Source organism: Strigops habroptila, chromosome 8 (assembly GCF_004027225.2).
Source record: "Strigops habroptila isolate Jane chromosome 8, bStrHab1.2.pri, whole genome shotgun sequence".
Lineage (NCBI taxonomy): Eukaryota > Metazoa > Chordata > Aves > Psittaciformes > Psittacidae > Strigops > Strigops habroptila.
This window is the reverse complement of record NC_044284.2, coordinates 23,882,217-23,907,576: the sequence shown is the minus strand read 5'-3', so window position 1 is coordinate 23,907,576 and position 25,360 is coordinate 23,882,217. Positions and strand designations below refer to the sequence as shown.

General features: G+C 35.7%; 1 protein-coding gene across 1 annotated transcript in view; it reads left to right on the top strand.

Moving 5' to 3' along the window:
* OPA1 (OPA1 mitochondrial dynamin like GTPase) overlaps positions 1-23,358 on the top strand; it is a 54,975-nt gene extending 31,617 nt beyond the window's left edge. The window contains exons 27-32 of the mRNA XM_030495000.1: positions 96-236; positions 1,601-1,717; positions 3,094-3,187; positions 4,306-4,416; positions 20,751-20,828; positions 21,346-23,358. Of these exons, the coding sequence (XP_030350860.1) occupies positions 96-236; positions 1,601-1,717; positions 3,094-3,187; positions 4,306-4,416; positions 20,751-20,815 (528 nt within the window). The 3' untranslated portion in view covers positions 20,816-20,828; positions 21,346-23,358. The remainder of the gene's footprint in view (positions 1-95; positions 237-1,600; positions 1,718-3,093; positions 3,188-4,305; positions 4,417-20,750; positions 20,829-21,345) is intronic.
* Positions 23,359-25,360: the final 2,002 nt, after the last annotated feature.

Here is a 25,360-nt window from a genome sequence, read left to right as displayed (position 1 = left end):
TTCTGGCTTATCAAGCAGGTAGACTGTTTTTTGAGGAGGTGCTGATGATCTCTGAGCCTGTAAGAGTTACTACTAACTAATCATTTTTATCCTAGAATATTCGTAACGAAACAAAAAATGAACTTGAAAAATTAATCAAATGCAGTGAAGAACATGCAGCTTATCTGGCAAATGATGAAGTGACGACTGTCAGAAAGAATCTTGAAGCAAGAGGAGTAACAGTGGATCCATGCCTGGTAAGATGTGGATTTGTAACAAAACATATGGAAGCCCCTTGTGAACATTTGAATGTTCTTTCTAGATAGCATACAAAATACTCCCATCTAAATACTGAATTTGTAGTCCAGATGTTTCCACATTAATTACTAAATGACTGCTTGCACGCAATTCACACGCTTCTGTTGGCTGTTAGACAAATGCAGTACAATGCTTTGGAATCTGTCGGTTTAGGCTGAAATCAGAATCTGCTGACCAAATTTTCTTGCCTGCATTACGACAAGGCTTGTTTAAATTATTGTTATATAGAATCAAGGCCTTTGTGAGCAACATACGATAAAAACATACTGTGTGTTCCAAAACTTTTGGTGTGGTTGTATGTGCAGTTTGAAGTTCTTGGGTACCTTGAAAAGGGAAATTTTGTAAAAATACTTGGAAAAAGGCAAAAGGGGTTTAGAGTGTCCTGTGGGAATGTATTGTACATTTTAAATGTTCTGAGAACTTATTTATGTCATTGCAGTGTAAGGCGCTTAATATAGTTAGGCCTTTTATCTAATTAAATGTAAGATTATAAATGAGAATTTAAATATTAATAAGTAATAGATGTAGATTTCCTTTAACAGTGGTTTATTTTCTGCAGTAACTCTGGTTACCTTTTCTTAACATGTACTTATTCAAGGTAAAAGAGTTATTTAAATACGTGCTGCCTCTTTCCTATACAGCACTTACAATACCTTTTTGTAAAGGTCAGAGTAATGATCCACGTCCTCTGCATGAGGAGACTGAGTGCAAATTGAGTTTCCTTTCTAGCTAAGCAACTGATTTTCTTTTTTTTTCCTTTTTTTTTTCTTTTTTTTTTTTTTAATTTGTTAAGAGAAATAGCTATATGCATATTTGATTTTTCAGAACTGGAACGTAAACAAGCCTAATCAAGAAAAATTACAAATATTTGTTTACATAAGACCTTTAAATATTTCTCTATGCTTATTCAGGTTTAATAGATAAACTAATGGGTACTACTCAAAAATGTGTTCTCCATCTTAAAGATTGCATCATGCCAAGAGCAGAACAATTTGTCCTGTTTTGTAGTATATAATTTAAATGTATTTCGGCTGCAGACAATATTTTTAAGCACTCAGTTATGTTACAAGCATGGAAGAGTAGATTTTAAAATTGACAATCAGCTGAAATGTTTGCCAAATGTAACTAAGACATTAATCATATCCCAGTTGCAGACAAATTGTTGAGAAATATTTCAATGTATATTAGATGACAGGAATAGTGGAAATTGGAGTTATATTTTGAAATTAAATGTGATCATTAAACTATGCACCATAATGCATGTATGTATTTATTTAGTCAAATTTAAGCACTGTTTTCCTAGATTAAAGACACATGGCACCAAATTTATAGAAGATATTTTCTGAAGACTGCTTTGAACCACTGCAATCTGTGTCGAAGAGGCTTTTATTATTACCAGAGGCATTTTGTGGACTCAGAGGTAAATTGAAGTATAGATATACACTGGTGGTTTGCCTTAATATTTCCATTCCAGTAGCAAAAAAAAAATAAAAAATTGAAAAATCTACAAATACTTTAAACTAGCCTAACCGTTCATTTATATCCTTTACTTTAAGATAGCTGGTGTTCTTAGATATGTTTTACATGAGGCTTGTAATTGATAAAATGCCATCCTGGTAGTAATTATATGAAATGACCAGCCATGGCCATGGTATCAGCTAAGACCTAAACATTTGTTACTTATTCGTGTGTATTGAAAATATACTGTTAAAAGTAGTATTGTACAGCTATTGGTATCCTGTTGGTATCCCTTTCTCCTATTTTCCCATTGGTAATTATTTACCTCACTGATACCAAAAATTCAGAAAACATTAAAAACATTAACTAAGGGGGTTTTATGAGGTAAGTATGATATATAAATGTTTAGAACTTGGAACTACATGGGATCAATGGGGAAAAAACAGACCAAACCAAAACCAAACAAAAACCCACAAACAAAACAAAAAACACCCCAACAAACAACTGTGGAGCTTACAGACAGGTCTTTTAAACGACTTTCCAGTTTTGTAAACCCAAGCTTGTGCAACAAATGACAGTGTGCACAAAGTTACCCTAAGAAAAGAATATACAATTTTCTTACCATTATATTTTAAATCAAAAAGAAATTATTGGAAAGGTAGAGCTCCTCATTTTCTGTGGAGTTTGTTTTTCTTTTTAAGGAGAAAAAATGATCCCCATGGAGCCAGAAATTTTTACTACTGTAGAAATACCTTTGCCTGTAAAAGCCGAGAAAATGAGATCATAGAGTGGAGAGCTGACTTAACGCTTAACCTCCTATTCCTGTTATCGTCTTTATAAGATGTCCTAATGGGAAGTTAGTACCTGCCATCCTTGCAGGTATAGAAACTGTCTGTTAACAAATACAGCCCTTGGCACAACACTGTATTCAGAAGTGCTTGTCAGACAGGGAGTTGCGACATGGAGTTCAGCTGTTTGTCTTCGAATGTGTTTGCTATGAACAAGTGTGATGTTTCAGTGAGCGTTAGGTTATACTTACCAGCTTGCATGTAGTGTGTGCAAATTGTTTTTCTGTGATATTCCTTGATATGGCTCTTTCTGTTGAAAATAGTCCGTGTAAAGGTGATGGAGGATACTAAATAAGGGACATGGTTCTTCAGAAGTGGTTTTGGTGTGTTTCCTTGTTACTTGCACCAGTTATTCTGTGGTATTTTTGTGCAAGATCAGGATATGTATGCATGGGCTTGCAGTTGCCGTTAAAAATGTCAAGAGATTCTTGTAAGTGTACAATGTTCACTGGATAGCAGAGGTCTGACAGTACAACCTCCCTCGTTTCAGCTCGAATGTAATGATATTGTCCTCTTCTGGCGAATACAGCGAATGCTGGCAATTACAGCAAATACACTGAGGCAGCAGCTTACTAACACTGAAGGTAAGGCTTATAGTGAGTTGAGGTGTTTGAAACAAAAAAATTGTTTAGAAATTTTCTGGTGTTCCTCTAGCTATGTGTTCTTTTCATGCTTAGCATGGCTGGCTGATATTTGTGTCCTGGTTAGGTAATTTAAAGATGTAGAGTAAATACATTTTGACGTTCTATTTACATTGAAGGATTGAGTGTAAATAGAATGTCAAATAATTAAGATACTCTCCAGTTTAAAACATTTCCAGCTTACGTGATGTCAGTTGTCAGTATCTTTTTCCGGGCAGAAAGAACTTCAATACATAGTGACTATTTTCTCCCCCCCACCCCCCAGCTGGCTGTAGATTTTAATTTAAAAATGTTTGACATAAGAAGTAGTTCTAATGGATTTTTTTCTTTTAAAGCTGTGCAAAATCTGCCATTTCATATCTAGAAAAGCTTACACAACAGCAGCTTCCTTATAAAGCGTCATTTATGTAGCAATTGGCTAGTGCTATTGTACAACTACTAAAAACAATCTTTGATCTGTAAAATAGTTTTCAGTCTCTTCTTGAAGACGGTACAAGTAAAAAGTTTGAGCTTTGTGTCATGTGATGCAAGTTACCCTCCATGTTACCCTAAATATGGAAAGCTAGGTTCTGTCTCTTTGAACCACCTACCTCATTGACAACTCCTGGGCTGGAATTAGGAAGTTTCATTAGGAGGTACTCCCTCAAAGTATGAAAGGCAAGGATATGAGTGTTACGATGGACATAATACTGCTTTAAAGAGCTTTTGGTTCCTCTTACCCTTGTATATACAGCAGCACCCCTCTGTGTGTCATCAATCCTTCAATAACACATTCTGCTGGTATTGGTAACTCATTTTTCCATGTTTCACCTTTTAATTGACTTGGCCTTGGTTCTTCTGATGAGGGTGATGTTGATAGCAAATACGTAACTTAATGGCCCAAACAACAGGTTTGTGTATTCAGAAGCTTGCCTTTTCTCCAATCACATTAGTTTCTCTGGTGACATACACTACTTGTCCCACAGACCTTCCAAAAATTTTGGCCTTAGGTCATGACAGGTGCAAAAGTGTTACCAGTCAGTCTTTTTTGGTTGGTTTGTTGTTTTGGGGTTTTTTTACAGTAAGGCGCTTAGAGAAGAATGTAAAGGAAGTGCTTGAAGATTTTGCTGAGGATAATGAAAAGAAGGTGAAGCTCCTAACTGGCAAGAGGGTCCAGCTTGCAGAGGATCTCAGTAAGTACCTACTCTATAGTGGTTTGGAACTAGCTTGAAATGAAGCAAATTCTGACCACTGTTCTTAGAACATTTATTGTGATATGGGTTGTTCATGTGCAAGCATTTAATTGATATCACAAATGGAATTTTTCTTAAATACTGTGGGATCTTACTGATTCAGATGTAGAGATGGGTAGTATAATGTGTTAAAACAACATAATTTACACTAGATGTACAAAGTAAAGGAGTACTAGCAAATACATAATGTTTAAGTTAATCTGTCTTTATTTTGCATTGAAATCAACTTAGAACTTTTGCATTGTCAGTTTTGCTTCTCACCAGCATCAGGAATAACCTCCCATCTCAAAGCAATAACATCTGGGGTCGTTATTTTGTAAACTAAGACTAGACCTGTAAGAGCAGCCTGTCTGTGTATTTATAATCGTAGGTGTCTGAGTATTAGCATATATGCTTCAAGTTTGTAGTATTCATTTCATAAATCACTGTCTAGAGAAAACACCATCACTGCACCATATTTCTTTAGGTTCAGGAAGTCATACATCCCACCTGCATTATTCTAAGGAAATAATTGCTATTCAGCACAAAACCGTGTATGATGACATGTTCTGTTTTATTGTACCTGTGGAAATATTTTAAACTACCACTGTTTAGCTTTGTAGTCAGATCAGCAATGTTCTGTCTACTTTCTGCATGCTTTTATTGCTAAATGGTTATAACTTTTATGGCAGGGATTTCTTTGCCTTTCCCCTAGTGAATAGAGTGCTTTCCCGTGGTGCGTTTTTCTTATATTCCTGAGACAGTTTTTGATAGCATAGAGCATTGAACTCTCAGGTGGCTGTACAAGTAATTTCCTTCTTACAGCATTTAGTGATGATCAGGACTGTGATTAAGAAAAAAAAAATCCCGACTCCCACAACATGTATTCATAAAGTATTTGTATTTTAACTAGGAGTGGAATGGAAGGGATCTCCTGAATCATGAATTCCAGTCCCTCTCTGTTTCAGGCAGCTGTGTTTATATAACCCAGCTCATTCATGTATCTTGAGCCCCATCTTTCAATAGGTTAACTTCTTGGGGCTCACTGTTCATACTGAAAATAGGTTTCAGGATATCATTTCTCTGATGGTTACAAACAGACTTTTAATTTCCAATCTAAATTTGTAATATAAGGCTGGGATTCGCTTCCTGGTTGGAAACTGTACTTGCAAATCTAAATTATTTATATACCTGAGGTCGGGACGCTTCCTCCTGTTGCTGATGATGTGGCAACACTGTCTTGCTTCTGTTCCAATGCTTCAGCATTAAAAGACTAATGTAAGTGTTTTATTGTTTGTTCAGGGTACTGGGTAATATCAAATGGTTTCTAACATGGGTGGCCCCGTCCCATAATGAGAGCTCATATAAGACTCAAAACTTATTTGAGCAAGTTTTGTTATCTGTGTTCTATAGCCTTGAATGGTATTTTAACCCTATATGTGAATATTCCTTTATAGTTCCTTAGGCTCTGAGTCTGGCTGCTTCTCAGTGTTTACTTCCCAGGTTTTATTATAGATACTTTAAAGAGTGTAAACAGATCTTTTGAATGGTTTCTAACAAATTACTATTTATTATGTACTAAAGGTTACTTTATCTTCAAAAAAAGGCCTTAAATGTGATGTAAATGTGCTACTTATCGTAAATATAATCATGATACTTTTACCAGTGAAAAATTACTAAATTTATGGAAATAAAGAAGGCCTAGGACCAGAGACCATCTGGAAGACAGGATCGTAGTGTACAAAAAGGGGCTGAGCAGAAGATGAATAGCTGAGTTGGAAAAAGTTACTTTAAAAATGTCCTAAAATATAATCAACCCGTAAGAATACCTGTGTTGAAAGAGGTCTGTGGTTGGTGTATCCCAGTGCTGTCCCTGGCAATGAGCAGGCATGGGTACTTAGGGAACAATATGAGAACAGGTTAAGCGTGCAGTAGGACTTGGCTGGTGTGCTCTTTCAGCATCTAACAGTCTGTGGCTCCAAGAGTTCCTAATCCTCAGGTAATATCTTTGTGATTAACAGCCATTCATGGATATTTTTTCCCCCTCTGGTGAATTTCTCTAATTGCTTTTTGAACTCATGTAAACTTTGGCATCTGCAACATCCTGTAGCAATTAGTTCCAGAGTTTAACTACACATTGTGTGAAAAAGTACTTCCTTTTGTTTGCTTTTGAGCCACCTGCCAGTTTCATTTGGTTCTCCTCAGTTCTTGCACTGTGAAAAATATTCAGTAATCTTTCTCTATTCATTTTTCTGTGCCACTCATGACTTCATAGATGTTTATGCACTCCCTCTTTTTTTTTTTTTCCTGATTTGAAAAGTTATCACCTGTGTAGCTGCTTTCTTGCATGGACATTGTTTCATAGCTTCAATCAGCCTTGCCACACTTTTCTCCTTTTTTAGTTCTGCTAAACTCTTTTTGAGATGAAAGAACAGAACTTTGTGCAGTATTCAAAATGTATCTGCATTATGAATGTATACAGTTGTATTGTGGTGCTTCCTGGCTTTTAATCTACTTTTTTTTTTTTTTTTTTTACAGTAATTCCTTGTAGTTCATTCCCTTCCACACCGGTTTAATGCAGTTGTTTACAGCCTCCCTCACAACTCTGGTGCATTATTTGTAATGAAGTTCTTTGCAAAAGTTGTCTGTCAGTTGAACATACCCAGGTCTTTCACCCTATCTTGGATAGCATCATCAGCAACAGGAAGAATTATGTTTACTTTCCAATTCACAAATGCATCTTGATTGTGTTCATTGCTGAAGGACAAAATATTTTGATTTGAAACATATTCCACACAACTTGCATCTTACTGTATGCTTAGTTAAATCAATATCTTAAATATACCATGTGCTAGGTTCTGTAAGAAGTAAAATGGGGTAGAGGGAACTAAAAGAACAATGGTAAATGTTTTAATTTTAAAAGGAGAATTTCCATTCATAAATATTTCCACTTTCTTGTCAGTGCTGCCCTATTCGTGTTGCAGGCTTTATGGCACTGCTTGTGGCTGGAGGGAGAATATAGTATCTAATGGTGGCAAGTCAGTCTCTTCAAATGCCTGTGGCTGCATTATACACAAGTGTGTGTAGCTCTACGCAAAGCTTTTCTGTTTTTTTTTTTTTTTTAATATTAATTACCCTTTGTTTCTACAATACCTTATGTCGTGGTTTAAGTGAGCCCAGGACACCTTAGAAGATGGATTAGTAAGAACATATCCTTAAATTCTGTTAGTAATCTTTTATAGTATTTACTAGGTCATACTAGTTTATCCTTTGTTTAGTATTTAACTTTTCTGAAGTGACTGACATAGAACATTCATGTGGGCTGCCTCTGAAGTTAATGAAAGTTTTTAAATTGTAAATGTATTTCAGAATTTTTTTCTGCAAAATTTGTTAAAATATTAAAACTGCTGGCATTTGCTTAGTTTCAAGATCTTTTTGATGGCAGTGCTGATGTGGGTTGGTTATTTGCAAAAGATAAGTCTTTGAAGTCATACCTTCCCTAGAACTAAATGTTTTTAATTACATTTTTCAGTATTGGGTAATACATATATTTTTCTGGGGAAAAAATGGCAACGTAAGTGAAAAAATGTGATTTTTGAGATAAATAATGTATTTTTTCTGCTGATTTATTTTCAACACAAATGGTAGAGTAGTAATTTCAGCAGAAATACTCTATAGTTCTATGCAAAATTGATAGCATGTACAGAAATTTTAACTGTCTGTGGGCTATTTTTTAACATGGCTTTTCTTTTTTTTTAATGTTGAGCTCCCAGTGAAAGGCTTGCCGGAACTACCAAATTGTTTCCAGAATTCCACTCTGCTGGACTTGCTCTTTCTATATGAAGGGCCAGAGCAAACTTCCTCAATAGTGTGAACTTTGTACAGTAATTAAGGTGCCGTACAACTTTCCAACACCAGATGGCAATGAACAGCCTTTATAGGATGAGCGGGGAGGATGAGCATGCAGCAGAGCTGGTGCCTAGCCTCCAGTCTCTGGTTATTTTTTTTGTTGTATTTTGAAGCATGACCATGGCTTAGGCAGTGGGCATTGGTTTCTTGGATGTTAGGGTTTTTTTGTCTGAAAGGAAGATGCACCTGCCTAGCCTTGTACCACTTGTTTTCCACTTTTTTGGGTGGTTTTTTTTTTTTTTTTTGCTTGTTTGTATGACACACAATTCATGAAGATAGCAAGGTATGGTCCTTTTTCCTGTTACAATTTCTCATTAGCAACTACAGGAAAAGTAGTAGTTTACTAAGCTTTGTTACCAAAAAAACTGTTATGAACTGAATGCTTTAATCACTTCTTCCAGTGTCTTATCCTAAACCTAGGCTACATATATTCATATTGCAGTAGCATTTAAAACATGGTAGGTGGTGCATGTGTACCTTGCATACGTAAGAGGAATCATAGCTTGGGCAGTCAGCAGTTTTGCCATTGACTTCACTAGAGATGAAATTTCACAGACCCCAAAGAAATACACATGTTCTGTCTTCACTTATTTCTTCTCATTTCTTCGTTTTAAACAGATTAACTGTGAATGTTGCATAGTTATCTTTTATGTGCGCATGATAAACACATATAACACATATAAGGATAGTACATACAAAGCATCTTTCTTAGGTCAGCATACTATTCCAATATCCTGTTTCCTCACAAGTTAAAAAAGGAAAAGAAAACCTAGAACTTCACCAAATGATAAGTAAACCAATGTGCATTTGTGCAGGGAGAGTCATTGGCAGGAGGTGGGAAAGGACTTGCAGGGTGCTTGTGGAAACTTGATCCTGAAATTACTAGGTATGAATGTGAAGGGGTCAGCCTCCAAATTCATTTGTCAGGAATATTGACACCTGGACAGGTGTCATGGGCTAGCTGAGACTTCGTTCTGCACGAAAGCTGTTTGAAACTTTTGAGAAGTGAGCCCTCACATGAAGATAGCTTTGGGGCATTTTTTGAATTCTATCATGTGTTTGTAAGGTATGAAATGTAACAGTTTGCAGAACTTCATTCTTTGCTCATAAAGACTAAAACATATAAAAATTTAACCAGTGTTGCAGTAAAATACTTTCAAGTTTTATATCTAAAGTCATTGCTTTGAAGTCACTGCATTAAATTCTTAACTTTTCTCTTGTGTTGAATCCATTAGCGTTGAATGTAAATCTTTTGCAAACTTTGAGCTTGAATTATTTAATACCATATATGCGTGTAATAAACTTGCCATTTTAATAGAGTTAGAAAGCTAACATTAGATGAGGTAGGTACTTCTATATGCAAGTTGCTGACTCAGGATCTGGAATTCCTGTGATGTATTTGGCTAAGCTGAGTGTGTCTGTAGTATGTAACAAACAGATATAAATCCAAGCAAGTCTCCTTTTTTTGTTACGCATTTGTGCAAAGTTGGGAATGAAGTTTGTGAGCAGTACTTTGCAGATAATGATTTGCTCTGTGGTTACGTTATTTTTTCTTTCATTGCTGTTAGCTGCAGAATAAAAATGTTGTGTGAAACTAACCCTATATATAGTAAACATTGCTGTAGCCTAGTTAAATTTCAGTCCCTTGAGATGACTATCAGCAATATTTTGATTTGACCTCTGTCCTACATGATGTTGATTACACGTGCTCCTTAAAATTATGCTTTGACTTGTCTTTTTAAAGCCTTTGCTTCCATTTTCTATTAGCTTCAACTTTTTTGAAAGGTCACAGCATTTCACAGGGAGCAGAGCTCACCTGTAAGGGGAAAGATTCTTTCTCAAATAAGCAGATCTTGGGTAATTTTCTCCTAGAAACCAGAGGCAGACAAAACGGCTCGAAAGGCAGTGGTTAGTAGTCCTTAAATCAATCCTTACAGAACCAACATGGGTTTCAGTGTTTACAAGATACAGAAAAAAAGGTATAATTTTGAAGATACTTTAACGTAGAGCCTAGATGTCGCCCCCACTGCTCAAAACCAGACATGGAAAAGAGGAAAGCACCCTAGAAATCCAAATGGAGGAATAATTTTATTAGAATCTGCAAAACTACAGTTATTTTGTGCTCTCGTTTCTTTCACAGTGCCGAAATATTGGAGTTTCAGAAGCTACATAAGTAAAAACGCAGTCACTTCATATTTGTGAGACAACTTACAGAAGTGGCAGCAGTCTTGCTGTGCTCCTTTCAGCTGGTTGTAGCAGTGAGGAACACTCAGTTATAGTCAGATCCTGAGCTGGCAGAACATTACACCAGGAGATGTTGTGGCCTTCTAACCAGGCAAACGCATAGTGGCCATTTCCCTCTGGGAATCACCAAACAGATATCTAACTTCTGATAAGCATGTGCAGGGCAGCGGCTATCTTCACAGTCCTCTGCCAGCAGCTTCCCCCAGGACGTTAATATGGCTTGCATTTTATCGGAGGCTGGTTGTCATTTAGAGCACATTAATTTTTCATACAGAAAAAAATTCCTTCACTATGAAGGTGGTGAGGTGCTGGCACAGGTTGCCCAGAGATGCTGTGGCTGCCCCATCCCTGGCAGTGTTCAAGGCCGGGTTGGATGGGGCTTTGAGCAACCTGGTCTAGTGGCAGGTGTCCCTGCCCATGGCACAGGGGTTGGAACTAGATGATCTTTAAGGGCCCCTCCAGCCGAAACCATTCTGTGATTCTATAATTTTTGCCAAAATCACAATCAGTCAAATAAAGCGTGGGCTGTCTGTGCCTAAGAGTGCAAGCTTGTGCTGTTGTCACCAGTGTGCTGACTTCTGTGCTCCCTTTGAGCTCTGTCGATGTTCTGGTGCTCTGTGGTGCAGGAAGTCGGGGCAACGTGCTTAGAATCAGTCTATGCAGTTGTGTCTTCAGTTTTCCCTACCTTTGAACATGAGCAAGTCAACAATGCATCCCATTATTTTTAGTTATTTGCTAACTTTCTGGTACTCTGTTAAAATGCAAATTAATTGGGGTTTTTTCATGGTTATTGTATTTTTAATTCCATGTAGATAACTTATGAAATTAACCCAAGCAAGTGTGCTTTGACATGAAAGACACTGGTTGAATGTTTAAGTTCATTGGTTTTTCAGTTTGGTTTGGGTTTTTTTCTTTTTCTCCTTTGAGTTTTGGAGCAGCTGCAAAAGCTAATGAATTAAAACCAAAAGAATGTGTAGGACGGTCTGTGTCAGAGTGCAGATAAGGTAGTTCCTGCTTTGTGTCATAGCAGAAAGTGTTTTTAAAAGCTGCATCTTCTCAGAGAGGGAAGTAATCCTCAAGGGAGAACATAGATCACTTGTAAACCTCCTGTGATGGAGTGATGGTTTACTTAACTTAAGAATCCCAGATGACCAAAGTCTGTCTGCTGTGATTTCTTAAAGTTATTGATGAAGAGTTAGGCAGTGATGTCCAGGTTCTAAAACAGATCCTTCCAAAGTTCAGCACATTTGTCACTGACTAAGCGAAGCCTATCACTTAAAGTTGACATTGAAAAATAATGATAAACTGCTACATGAGTAATGACGTATTTAATGCCTGCTAATCTTACCCATGTCTCCTGTACTTAAGGGTCCAAAAATTTCCTTTATGATGCAAGGATCAAAACATCTAGGTGGATGCTATTTTTTTTTTAGTACTGGTTGCTTATGAGAGTACCAATTAATCAAAATTTAAATATATACTTATCATGGAGAGATTAGTGTTTGTATAAATACAAACTGTTAAACTGACCAGTGTATGTATTAGTTTTGAGCTAATATAGAGCTATGGAGTGTAAGTTTCCCATTTCCAAAAGCTCGAGAAGTCAGCGTCATGTATGTTGCACATAGTTAATGTTGTAGTGGACTCCATTTTGCTTCTAATTTGGAAGTCAATATAAAAACAAAAGGGAAGAAAATAGTTTATTATCATTCCTAGCTAAAAATAAGAAAAGAAAACATAGAGCAACCTGTTTTTCTTCAGGGCATGATGGCTTAAGTTTCTGACTACCAAAAAATTAAGTTTGTTATTATGAGCTAAAAATTTCTTATCACCATTTCATTTGCCAACGTCATTTTAGAGAGACTTTCATGTAAATAGTCCCAATAGCATATTATTTTATTATCTGGCTAACTAGTAAGTATGATTTATTTTAGGTTGAGAACCAACAAATATCAGTTATTTCTTATGTTAAGGTCTCTTTACAGTTTTATAGCCTTAAGATTACAGTAGCCTTTACATAAGTAATTTACCTTTATAGCTGTATATGTTCCTTCTGCATAAGAAAAAGTTGGGGGGTTTTGGTGGCTTTTTTTTTCTAATCACTGAATGAATCATTGGGTAGTATTTCTAGTGTGTCTTTATACTTTTCACTACTTCCACCCAAAATAACGAGCATCATCATGTTCTGATTCATTCTAGCTTAACAGTTTTGATTTTGAAATTCAGTCTTTCTGTGTCCGTAAGTCTGATTCAGGATGTGAGTGTGTTTTATGAGGTTGCCTTGTCATTCTGCTACTAAGCTCCTTCTAGCTGTCCAGTAAGCAGCACAGCTAAATTCTGTTGAAAGATTGAGTTATTAGAACAGTTTCAATTAAAAATCTAAGGCAGAGACAGAAGAGTGAAAGGTGCCCAAGTCCTGCCTTGCTGTTGCAGACATCGTGATTCTCATAAACTTTCATCATGACTCTCATCTTAATATAGATTAGTAATCATTTTTACATTAAGCTAATCTTAATGACGATATAGAAATGTATACTAGATTGTGACCTCACATCAGAGTTTGGTAATATTTAGTTTCTTTCCTGTAGACAAGCAGGACTGATGTGTAATAGCCCTAGAAACATATCTTGTATAAAGTCAGTAGTCTCTGCATAGTTGTCAGTTTTGCTTCAGCCCCATACCTCAGTTCTCATATGCTCTGTCAGAGACAGAAGGACTTCATGCTTGCCAGCCTGAGGAGCCCTGAGGACTGCTCCAAGAAACACAGTCAGCTTCTGTTCTGTTAGGCTGAGGAGCGGGGAAGTGTGTTGTGGAAGCTGTTTCATTAAGCTGCAGAGGTCTTGCTTGTGAATCTGGGGCAGCTATAGATTAAGGTGCTGATTGATTATTAATTTACAATTTCATCAGCGCAATGCCCAATTCCTGTTTCTGGTGCTAAAAAGCATTATTAATAATTCTGAATAACATTCCAATGCTCAATACCTTGTAAAAATAGCTGAAGTGCTTTCAGACAAGCTCTCTTCTGCTGCTCAGTTATCTTTAGTCTGAAATAAAGATATTTCAGACTAAATATCTGTCTGAAATAGTACAGATTTTTTTGTACTATTTTGTTTTGTACAGGCAGCTGATAGCTTTGCTCAGATATGATATGCAGGGATTAATTAATATGATATTGATACTTGCAACAAAAGTGATGTCAGCCGTGATATTCCCCCCCATCCCCTCATCTAAAATGACTTCTTAAGACTAAGATCTTATTATGTTTCTGTGACAGGTTAAATATACAATCTGGAGTTGATATTTTCCTATTTTAGTGGTGGATTTACTTACAACAGGGAAAAAGAGAAATGCATGTATCTGTATGAAATAGGCTCCTTGGTTTTTGTCTCCTGTTAACGCCATGCAAAAGGAGATTTTCAACCAGGTCACCAGGAGGCAGTTGTTGATGAACTCATGTCCATGAAATCAATATGTTGACTGACTCTTGGAACTTCTAATAGTGATATTAATATGTTTAGCACTAGGTCTTGTTCTAGGGTTTAAAATAAATATTTCTGAAAAGTCACCGAAATCTTACCTTCGTCTGTTTAATAATGACAGCATCTCACCTGATGTGCTTGGATCGTTAGAGCATGTCCCTGTCCTTCTCATTGTCTTTTTGGAACTGACAACTGGAGTACAGGTATTCTAGATGTTGCTCAGTTTAAAACACCTTTTATCTCAGGATGGCAAAGGGATTTAAAGCAAGTAGAAAAGTTGTCAGCAATTTAACGGTGGATATCTAGCTTTGTATGTCAGAGGGGAAGCCTGATTTATAAATCTATGTACAGTATTTTTGTATCATAATTATCGGATTCCAGTGGGCATACTTTGAAGTCAGGATTTATAGAAACAACTCCATTAAATGGCTGCAAATTCAAATCTAATTGCAGATAGCAGTACATGGAAGAAACATTTTGTAACAATATAGGAAAGCTACTGCTATGTAGCATCAGTTAGCATCTTCAGTCTGAACTAGTAGTAACTACAGAGTATGCTAGCTGTTTTCTGCAGGCTTGCATTTTAAAGGCTGTATGTTTTTAGTGATTCATGGATTTACTACATGAACTATTATAAATTCCATTTAAAGTTTTCAGGGTTCTGCAGTGCTTTTATTACACTAATGAGCTAATTAAGAACCATTCACATGATTCATCCTCCTGCTCAGCCTTTTTAAAAAACTTTTAGCTGCTGAAACTCTCTTGACAAACCAATATTTATAGCCGTTTGACAGCAGGATGAGGAACAGCGTTTGTCTTTGTAAAAGCTTAAAGAAAAGGCCTTTCCAGCACCCAGCCATGCAGTTACAATCTTGACCTCTTTCTTATGCTGGGAACATACATACAGCAGACAGGCAGCACCTCCCATGTGTTTTCTTGACCCTTTGACTGTCCATTCACTTCCCATCTGTTTTGCAGCCTTAAAGGAACAGAGGGGCCCTCTACTTATAAATCTGTCTTTGCAGCTGATAAATGATGTTCTGTCTCTTTAAGGGCAGCCTGGGTGGTTTTGCCGCAGCCCGCCCTCCCACCCCACCTTAAAATTTTAGCTTTCCTCTTGGCCTCATCCAGAGGAAAGTATGGCATGTGAACAAGAGGAAACTGGCAAAAAAATGTGATGGGTAGTTTCAAAGGATTTTCTAAAATTTAGCAGGACATGACCTTGCAATGATCAGTAAATTATAGTAGCTGTTAGGCTGTGGTTGTGTGAGACATGAGGAAGCATGTTGATGCAGGTCTTGTAACTGTGGGTGGAAAGTCTGCTTTCTGGGTCATTATTTGGAAATAGCTGTGAACATGCTGCCTGGTACTATTTCAACAAGAAGTAAAGCCTTTACATGGCCCTTAGAAAATCCAGGAATGTGGTACAAAAGGCTGAACTCTGAAGAGATGATTTCTGCCTCCTCTCCCTCTCCACCTGACTATTCATAGGGATTGTGTACAGCTGGAGGGTTTGTGTCATAGGTAGCTCTAAGCTAGAATTCGACTTTCAATAGGAAACTGTGGGTCAACATTTCCCATTTTAATGGAGTATTTCGGGGCATTCTGATGAAATCTATCTGCAGACTAGGCTTTCCTTTTTACTAGAGGAAAGATGATGCATTCAGAGCAGTAAATTCAACATTTCTGCTTCTATGGTTAATTAACCATAGTATAGATGTAGCACAGCAAGCAGTGAGAATGTTTATAGGCAAAGACGGGATTAAGGAAAGGAAGGAAGATTAAAAAAAAAAAGGGGGGGGGGAGAAGGGGCCATGGCTAAAGTCTAAACACAATCCAGAGTAAAAGGAGTAACAACCATGAGCTTTCAAATATCAAAGCCATGTAAACATTAGTTGGAGGTAGAAATCACTTTAATGCAGAACAGGAGAATATATAATGAGGTATTAACACATTCTTATCATTATGGTTTTATGCTATAAATTTACTCAGAGTACAAAATAAAGATTGATCTGTGTTCAGAAAGATTTTACTTAATTTTTTCTTGATGCTGCAACTGAAATTTTATTTCATATGGGCAAACTTGTAAACAGGGGAAGGGAGAGCTTTTTCATTTGCCTACAATACCCATGAGGTTTTCTTCCTGTTCTGGCACAGACAAACATGAACATCTTTAAAATTCTGTGCTAAAACCACTGGGTTTTTACAGGTAAGTATGTATGATTTGAATGTTTCAAAATTCACTTATCTTCAGAAGCATAAGACAGACAGGGTTTGTGGGCAGAGACCACACCTTTTATTAAACCACTTAATGCAATTGGAAAGTATCTATCAACATTTTCTTGCTACTTAGAGCATATTTGAAATAATCAATGTTGTACTTTGCTTTTGTATTTTGTGTTCAGTACCGTTTCAAGATTATTTGGCCTTACCTCAGGAGGCTGATTTGAGGTGTTTCATTTTAGCAGTGGTTCCCTGGCTCCTGCACTGTTCTTTGGTAGATAAGCTCAACTACCTAAGCAAGTATTCCTTGTAAGACTGAATATTTATGAGATTTCCCTTCTGACCATCTTATGATATTAGGAAAAGCAAACTATCTGTAGTTGCATCTTTCAGTGTTCACACTGTATCCAAATTCTCATTACAGATCAATTAGTTTGGGTTTGAGCCTTTTGGATTTAGGATCACAGGATTAATGAAAAGAAAATGAGCGGGTAGCAGTATCATTTCATATGGAGATAAAGAGAGACTGAATATGAATGAGGATCTCGAGACATCTGAGTAAAGAATTTTCTTGTTTTGTCAGTGAAGTTTTTTGGGATATGGAGGGAGGATTATAGGAATATTCATGACCAGATCAAGAGGCATAATGAGTTGATGTATGAACCAGCTTATCTTTTAGGTAAACAGGGGGTAAATGGAAAGTAGAATAGCCATTCATTGCCCCTAGGCCTGTGAATGTTACTGTTCTAAAGATGGAAACAAGGGGTTAGTTACAGTTATTCTTCATTGATTTAATTTGATTTTTGATCACTGTTTAATGAGTGCTGGAAGAATTATGTATTTGTAACTTCAGGTCTGTATTAAAACTACCAAAGACCATATCATCTTTCTAGAATCCAGTGTGTAAGCCATAGTATATATTTAAACTTCTGCAGTGCCGTATAATAACAGTGTAGTACTTCAGCAGCCTTCCTTCATACTGGAACATTGTGTAGTGGTGCTGCTGTAGTTCAACTTGTTCCAAAAATAATTTGCCAGCAAGCTAAATGCTTTTGTTCCATGGCTGGCTTTTTCATGGAAAAGCACAGTACCATGAAACTTAGAGCAACAGGTCACCATTGTCTATCCCTTAATATACTTACATAGTAAATATTCTTATCTGAAACCTGAATGATGTTCTGGGTTTGGCATGTTGATAAACCTTCCTCAAAACAAAATGTACTATAATTTACAAGTGTAAGTCACTAATATTTTGATCTAGGTGTCAATCAAAACCCTGCAAATGTGGGTACACAGCTTGTGTATTTCACAGAGAACTTCCCTAAATAAAGATGGGTAACATCTTACTCTTGAGTTGTAACAATCAATTGTTGTTCCAAATGCAGTGTCACATGGTGCTGATTAAACTATGAGCAGTTATCCTAGATTTGCAGACCCTGCACTTGCACTCATTAGAAAAGTTCTGCCCAAACATTTATATTTACTGGTTTATTAAGATTAGTGTTGTGTAAATGCATAACTCTGCCGTTAGCCTGTTGAAAAAGTAAACCAATTTATCAGACTTCTTCTCTGTGCTACAGAATGGACTTGTAGGAAAATGTAACAGGTTGGCTGGGGTCTGCTGCTGCAAAAGGCTTTACTGCTGCTAAGAATACAAGGCATAGCATGGATAATTGCAGCTACTTGGCAGTCATTGTAACTTTTCTTTTTTAAGAATAGCCAGCATGTTTTTTCAAAGCATTAAATTACCTCAAGACCTCATAATTATTACAGTTAAGCAATCATTTCCATTCAGTCCAAGTATAAAAACTAATAAAGTGCTCATAATATGGAGTCAATTTTAGCATGTCTGTTCTCTGAGCAAACACAGCTGATTCAGTATATTCTGGTGGAATACATATTTGATATCCTGTTATTTTAATATGCCCTAATCAGAAAATTAAAATAGATTTTGTTGGCACAGGCCCTTTTTTTTAAGGGTGAAATAATAATTATAGATTTTTGCTGATGTTCTTAATTTTCAGGACTGGAATATTTCATTAGCAAGAGGTTGAGAAGGGAAAATATTTGCATTTAATACTGCTAAATCTGTCTGCTTTCACTGAGTAATGGCTTGATCAATACAAAGAACATACTTGGGGAAAGCATGTAGCAGTTAGTTACAAAAAAAAAAAAGACAAAAAGCTATTGAAAGGGCAGCATGAAAAGCTCTTTTGGGTTGTGAGATCTAATCTCCAGTTACTACTGGCAATTTGGCAATTTTGGAGAGCGAGGACTAGGATTAATAATTTCCAAAAATAATGTCAAGTCTCTCCAAGGTACAGGGATGTTATTTCAAAGGCTAATTTTGTAAACATAAATAGAGCATCAATATTGGAAGACAAGCTAAGTAGTTGCCTAAATAAATGCCAGGTAATTAATGTTCTCATTACACAAGATGCTTATATACTGACATGCAAACAATACATTTTTTTATTTGTTTAAAAAGTAATGAAAACACTTCGAATGTGCGTAGTAAGGAGAAGTGATCATGGGACTACTTTTTTTTCATTGGCAGCTTTCAAATATTCTCTCTGCTCAACTGAATCAAGGACTTTTTATTTTTAATATTTTTTCTGGTAAAAAGCAACTACTGCTGTTTCTTAACTTCCAAGATACTGCTTTTGTCCTCACACTGACTGTAATCTTAATTGAATATCAAAGTACCCAACACAAAAAAATCCACCAAATCAGCTGGAATTAAAGAAAGTTCTTTGGTGCTTTCTTTAGGACCCAGAGTGTGATTCAACCTCACTGTGTGTGTGTGTTTGTTGAGGGGACACTGAAGTGTTGAAAGGATAAGTGGTCTTGCCCTTCATCACCTAAGAATTGCATGATAAAGATATAAGCTTGAGATTTCTTCATCCTCATGCAGGCTATTTTACATATTTTATTTCACATGCTAGCTAAAATTCTCTACTTCTGTTAGAACAGCGCTACAGGGTTTTATTGAGTTGTTATTATTATCATTATTATTGTAAGTACTCTACAATGATTTCATAAAAGGATTTCATAAACTGTGGGATAGTAATTTTTTACTAGATGGATCTTTTAGTTCCCTTAGATACATTCTTAGAGCATTCTTTTTGGAGGTAATATTTTTTTTTTCCACTCATGCTTATGTATCCTATTTAAGGCTGATTGTTTTATTTTTCTTTCTGTTTTACTCTTTTTTCAGCTCAGCACAGCAAGTTTATAACATATGGTATTGCTAAGGAGAAGAAAACATTAATAAAAGATTTAAAAAAAAAAAAAAAAACCAACAAAAAACCTTAAACCTTGTATCTCATACAAGGGAACACACGGCATTAATCCAATAGTATTTTTAGCTTGGGGAAAAAAGAATTATCTGTGTTTATGTTTATCTAGCTTATTTTTGTCTGTCCTGCTGCTCTCCCCCTGTTCCTTCATATTTCTGAAGCGTGTGTTTTCCATGGCTATAATCACACACAGAAGAGCTTCAAATGAGGATGTGGTGAGAGAGAAGCAGGAAATCTTGCAGGCATTGGATTCCAGCTATGTTCTAAATTTTGCTTCATAAGCAATTTAATAAATCAAATAGGTTGTATGATGACAAGTTGTTGTATGGAATTGAGAAAAGAGTGGAAAAAATGCCTAACCTCTGAATTTTTCCCAGTCAATGTTGCCTTTTCAGTCTTAGTAACTATTTGTAATTGTGCTCAAATTGTATTTTTGTAGAGAAATAAACTCCCAGCTTTAGTATTTATATAAAATAAGATTCTGCCCACATCTATTTGGTTACCACTGAAATGCAAGAAAATAAAATGCAAGTTTTAAACATTCTTAACGTTGTGCATGCCCTTTTGAATAGGTGTCTTGAATACTGACATTTGATTCCCTGAAATTCTCTGCTCAAAGGGAACTAGCTTTCAGCTCTTTTTCGAACTGTTAGTAGTGTTTGTGGCACTTCCTGGGGAGAATAAGGGTATTTGGTTAAAAGAGAAAGGGATTAGTAGGCATTATTCAAAAGATACCAACTCTCTACATGTAGCAGGTGTACAGTAGTTCTCCTATGCATGATCTAATGGAAATTACAGGTTTACAAAATAGAACGTTTCTAGCATTGGATTGCTTTGGTAAATTTTTGATTTATTAAATTAGCATGGTAATCATAATGTTTTTCAAATGGGACAAGGTTTTGTTCTGGTGTGGAATAATGTTCTAAATCTTAGAAATTAAGAAACTAAATACAGTAATTTTGACAACAGCATTGGGTTTTGTTCATGTTTGCAAGTTTGAGGGTTTTTTGGGGGGGGTGTTATTTGTCTGTTGAGGGGGTTGTTTGGGGTTGGTTTTGTTTTGGGGTTTTTTTTTTTCTTTCTGGGCATGTCCTCAATTAAGTAATAGGTATTTGAACAAGGACCTTTTTAATTCCTTCAGAAAAAGTTCGGGAAATCCAGGAAAAACTTGAAGCCTTCATAGAAGCCCTCCATCAAGAAAAGTAGATTGTTCAAGCAGGTAATTCTGTGTAGATCATAAAAAGATTGCTACAATTTTCTTATTGCTCAGTATAAAATGATTATACATTTCTTTTAGGTGCACGTTTTCATACAGACTTTGTGAAAATTCCTTTTTTTTTTTCTTACTGCAGTGCCTGACTGCTGCTACTTCTCGCTTTTTATCTGCAGATCTGTACTTTCATCTTTTACACTACAAGCAGATTTTCTACACTTAATACAAACACAATTACTGTCTAGTTATTCAGATATTGCGAAACAGCATAGGCTATTTAATTACTCTCAGTTCATTATTTTTAAATGTGTAAAGAGAAAGAGGCATAACTAGCTGGAATCAAAATTAAGGGAACATTTGTCAATAAAAGCATTTTGATTCTTTTCTTAAAAGCACTGTGTATTGTTAGCAAAAATACTTGCATTATTTCCAACTTTTTCTTCTATATTAATTCGCCAAAACATAAACCTAAGTGCTGTCATACATCTGCACACATTTTAAAATAATATCCTTTCTGTTTCAGCAGCCACTTTACACAGGAACACAGCCTTTTCCAGGTTACCTTCCATAAAGAAGACTGAATAGAAATGGCTTTTGTGTCCCATTCTCTTTCCTGTCTTTTGGGGAGCATCATGAAATGTTGGAGGAGAAAGAAAATAATGTCTCACGGGATTGAGAAGTTCAGTTAAAATCCACCCGCTCTTTTAATTTTTGAAGCTATGTGCACATGACAGAAGAATCTGACTTGTGTGTCAATGAGATAGCTTGGGAGCTTGCTGAACTTGTACAATGAAGGGGCTTTTTTTGACCTGAAAGGAAAAAAAGCTTTTATTTTTGACATCTGTCTTGTATGGTAGAGCTGGATCAGATTCATAAAATAATTTTACCTGTTGTCATTTTCTTGCCTGCAAATGACCCTGGGAGTTTGACGTAAAGTTTTAGTATTTGTATGTACATTAAAATGCCCTTCTAAGTAATGCCATTTGTATTTGTTGTATGCTCTGTGTTGAAGCATTCTCTGATCACTCTGGTACAGATTTAAAAGCATGAAATAGAGATCTCGAGAGAAAGTTGTGGATTTTGTTAAACTCTAAACTCTTGAGAGAGACACATCATCCAAGGAATTCTTGTGCTTTCAGGTGAAAGTAAAGACTGCTATTCACTGACACCTTAAAAGGTTTGGCTCAGGAAACGTCAATAGCTGCTTCTTTTACCCTTTCTTTCTTAATATATGTTGTTACTCTTGAATCATAGCTGATTACGTTTCATTTCTGGGATTGCAGACTCTAATTTCCTTGTTAACTTCTCCCTTCAACATAGATAGAAAGTAACCTGATCGAGTACATGTTAAATGTAGAAAGATACTCTATAAAATTCCAACTCATTCAACCTTCTTAACTCAAAAAGGAAGGATACAATTAATCACATTTTTATAATAGCTACTCTTAAGACCAAAATCACTTCTATAAGAATGTTATGCATAAGGTCCTTCCACATTCACTGGATTTCTATAATTCAGTATAGTAAAACCAGTAAGTAGTCTTTCTTTTACTGCCTTTCAATTTTGCCATAGAAATGTCACTCCTGACAAATTTAGCATGATATAGCCTCCGTATCATAGGTGCCTGGTGATTAATCACCACTATTTTCTTGTGTCCACACTTTGCCACAAATGATCTGGATACACTTCTGAGGAAAAAGATATTAGGCCTGAAACAGTTTGTTTTGCAGTTGTCTAATTATGTATGTAGAAAAATTTTAGGTTTATTTTTCTCTTTTGAAAAGCTATTGATTTTGATGTGTGCAATTAAAAGAGAAAAATCTGAACATTTTCCAACAGATACTCTTTCCATTTGCTCTCACAGGAAACAATCCAAAATTCGCTAAGATGTTCCCCAAATGTTCAGAAATAAAATCTTTAGTCAAGTGGACAAAAATTCAGTGTAGAGCTATTCATAAAATACTGTTGAAAGGTTAAATATTTCAAGGTGATCTAACAGAATGTTTGGGATTTTCTGTTTTAAATTACTCCCTGAAAAATGAGTGCTTGAGAACAGAAAAATGAAAAAAATGGCTTGTGTCATCATCATCCTCTGAAGATAACTTCAGAAATGTAAGTTTGCATAATTCTGAAGGCAGAGTCCGTAGGTTGTATAACAAGTGGAATAAATCTGTACTTCTGTTAAATCCTTCTTTGTAGAAAAAACCAACCAAACAAAAAAAAAAAACCCAAAAAACCCCTAACATACAAAAAAACCCACAACCCAACAAAAACAAAAAAAAAAAAAACAACAGAAAAGAACTATTGCATTTGCATAAAGATCACTGTTTGAAACTTGTGTAATGTAAATATTGCAGAATGTCTCATACAGTGGCCCATTGTTCATCTCTTTTAGTGTGATGTTCCTATAGTTTTACTTCTGACTTCTCTGTGCTGCTCATCTAAGACTTAGCATGATGTATTCCATGAAAACTAGGTATTTATTGAATAAAAATGTAACTGAAGGAATAATAAAAATGTGGGATTTGAACACAATGCTATTACACCAGATTTGGAAATTACTTTGGCCTTTTTCTCATTTGTTAAATTGTGACAAAACATGCTATTAATGATATTAAAATGCCTGATTCAGAAGTGCTGTGTCAGCACCAAGTTAGTGATAACTTTACTGTTGTATTTTACTATATAAATTAATGATTGCCTTACCATTTATGTAATACATTTAGGCAAAGATGTCTCATGAAAATCATTATGTTGAAAGCTGTGTCTCTGGAAGTAAGTTCAGACATGTCTCTGGAGGTTTAGACAATGAATTAAAAATATAAATGAAGGCTGGTTATGGAGTGTTAGTTTCAGGTGCATTTAAAACAAACATGCTTACTGGGACAAAGGGTTTGAGAACTATAGAGCAATCAGCTTACCAACCCATGAATTCAGGAGTATATCTTTTCTTTTAGTTGAAGAAAAATTTTACCAAATCAGTTAAAAAAAAAAAAAAAAAAAAAAAATATTCTCTGTAAAGGTCTGCTATTGAAGATGCTGTGCATGTGCTCCACAAAGCTTAAAATGCAGACATGGGCATGTTAGGATCAGTAAAGGGCTGTAACGACATTAACTTCATTAACATGATAAAACTAACCAAAAATGGTCTTGACAAATAAGTAAGAGGTAATTTTATGCTGTTTTTTTACAGGATTTTATGTTAAGGTTAGAACAAAGAAGAGGTACAGCAAGCTAGTTAGTTAGCATCACTTAAGAAAAATAAAAGTGGGCTTAATGTGTGCTATTAGTTGGTGGCTTCAGAATTAGTCCTTGTAAGGAGTTTAGCACTAGATAGGTAGCTGTAGTTAAGTTAGGCAACGTAAGAAGGATGTACTGACTATTATAACAATTTTTAGATAGTAAACAGTTACTTGAACTGCCTCTAAAATTTATGTGATCCTGAAAAGTATGTCACTTCAAACTGGTTTGCACAAGTTTGGGATATTTTTCTGCGTTACATATACTACCTTCAGATTCTGCATTAAGCAATTTATTGTAAGGAGCAAAGACTAATCTGTAACTTCTGTGGCTTTTTGAGAGTAGGGAAGGGATCAGCAAATGCAAATATAATTATTCCATAAGTGGATATTTCATTTCCAAAGCATGTTCTTTACTATCATGTAGATATGGTATTTGCAAATGCTAATAGTATTGTAGCATCCTGTCATGCAGTAACACAAAAAAGAATGTTGATTTTCACATGATCCAGAACAGTCCATGAAGTGAGATGTGTATGAGCCAAGGTTTAATTATTAATGGCCAAGGGTTTTTCTGTCACTTTTTCATGAAAAAGGTACAAGTGGCGCTTTTTCAAATGTTGAAAATTATCCTATCTGAGTAGCTACTAGTAATCAGTTAAGTTTATTTAAGTTATCAGACCGTGAGAGAGATGAAAAACTTGGAAATCTGTAAAAGTGTCAAAAGCAAGCATAGTTAAATTAGAGGGTGAAAATGTAAAATTCTTAGTCATTACAAGCCTACTGGTATGCTCTATTTCACCATCAAGGATATATGAATCAGTTTTTGTGAGTGAGTATATTTTGAAGCTAAACTGAGTTATGATGTAATTCCAAAGCCAAAGTTTAGATAATTTAATTTTCTTATACCTTTAATGTAACTTAGTAACTCTTAACAATCATATTAAAAAATATGCAAGAGGTTTTATCACTTCAGTTGAGAAATATTGAAATATGGGATCTCTAAGTCTGACCCAGGGCTTCTTGAAAAACTCTGTTCTTGGGGGGATTTGGTCCTGGAGATGTCTGTAGGATATTTGTATGTCAGGTAAGGTTTTGCTATATGAACTCAGTCTGTGATGATACCTCTGTTTTTGCAGAGTTGCAGAATGAGTTTTCTTTGACTATCTGGAATGTGTTTCTAGTTCTTGAGGTACTTTAGAAAATGTTCCAGTCATAGTTGCTCATTACATAGGATGCCCTTGCAGTGACTTGCAATCTCCAAGTTACTTGTTTAGTTTAGTTTAGTTTAGTTTTAT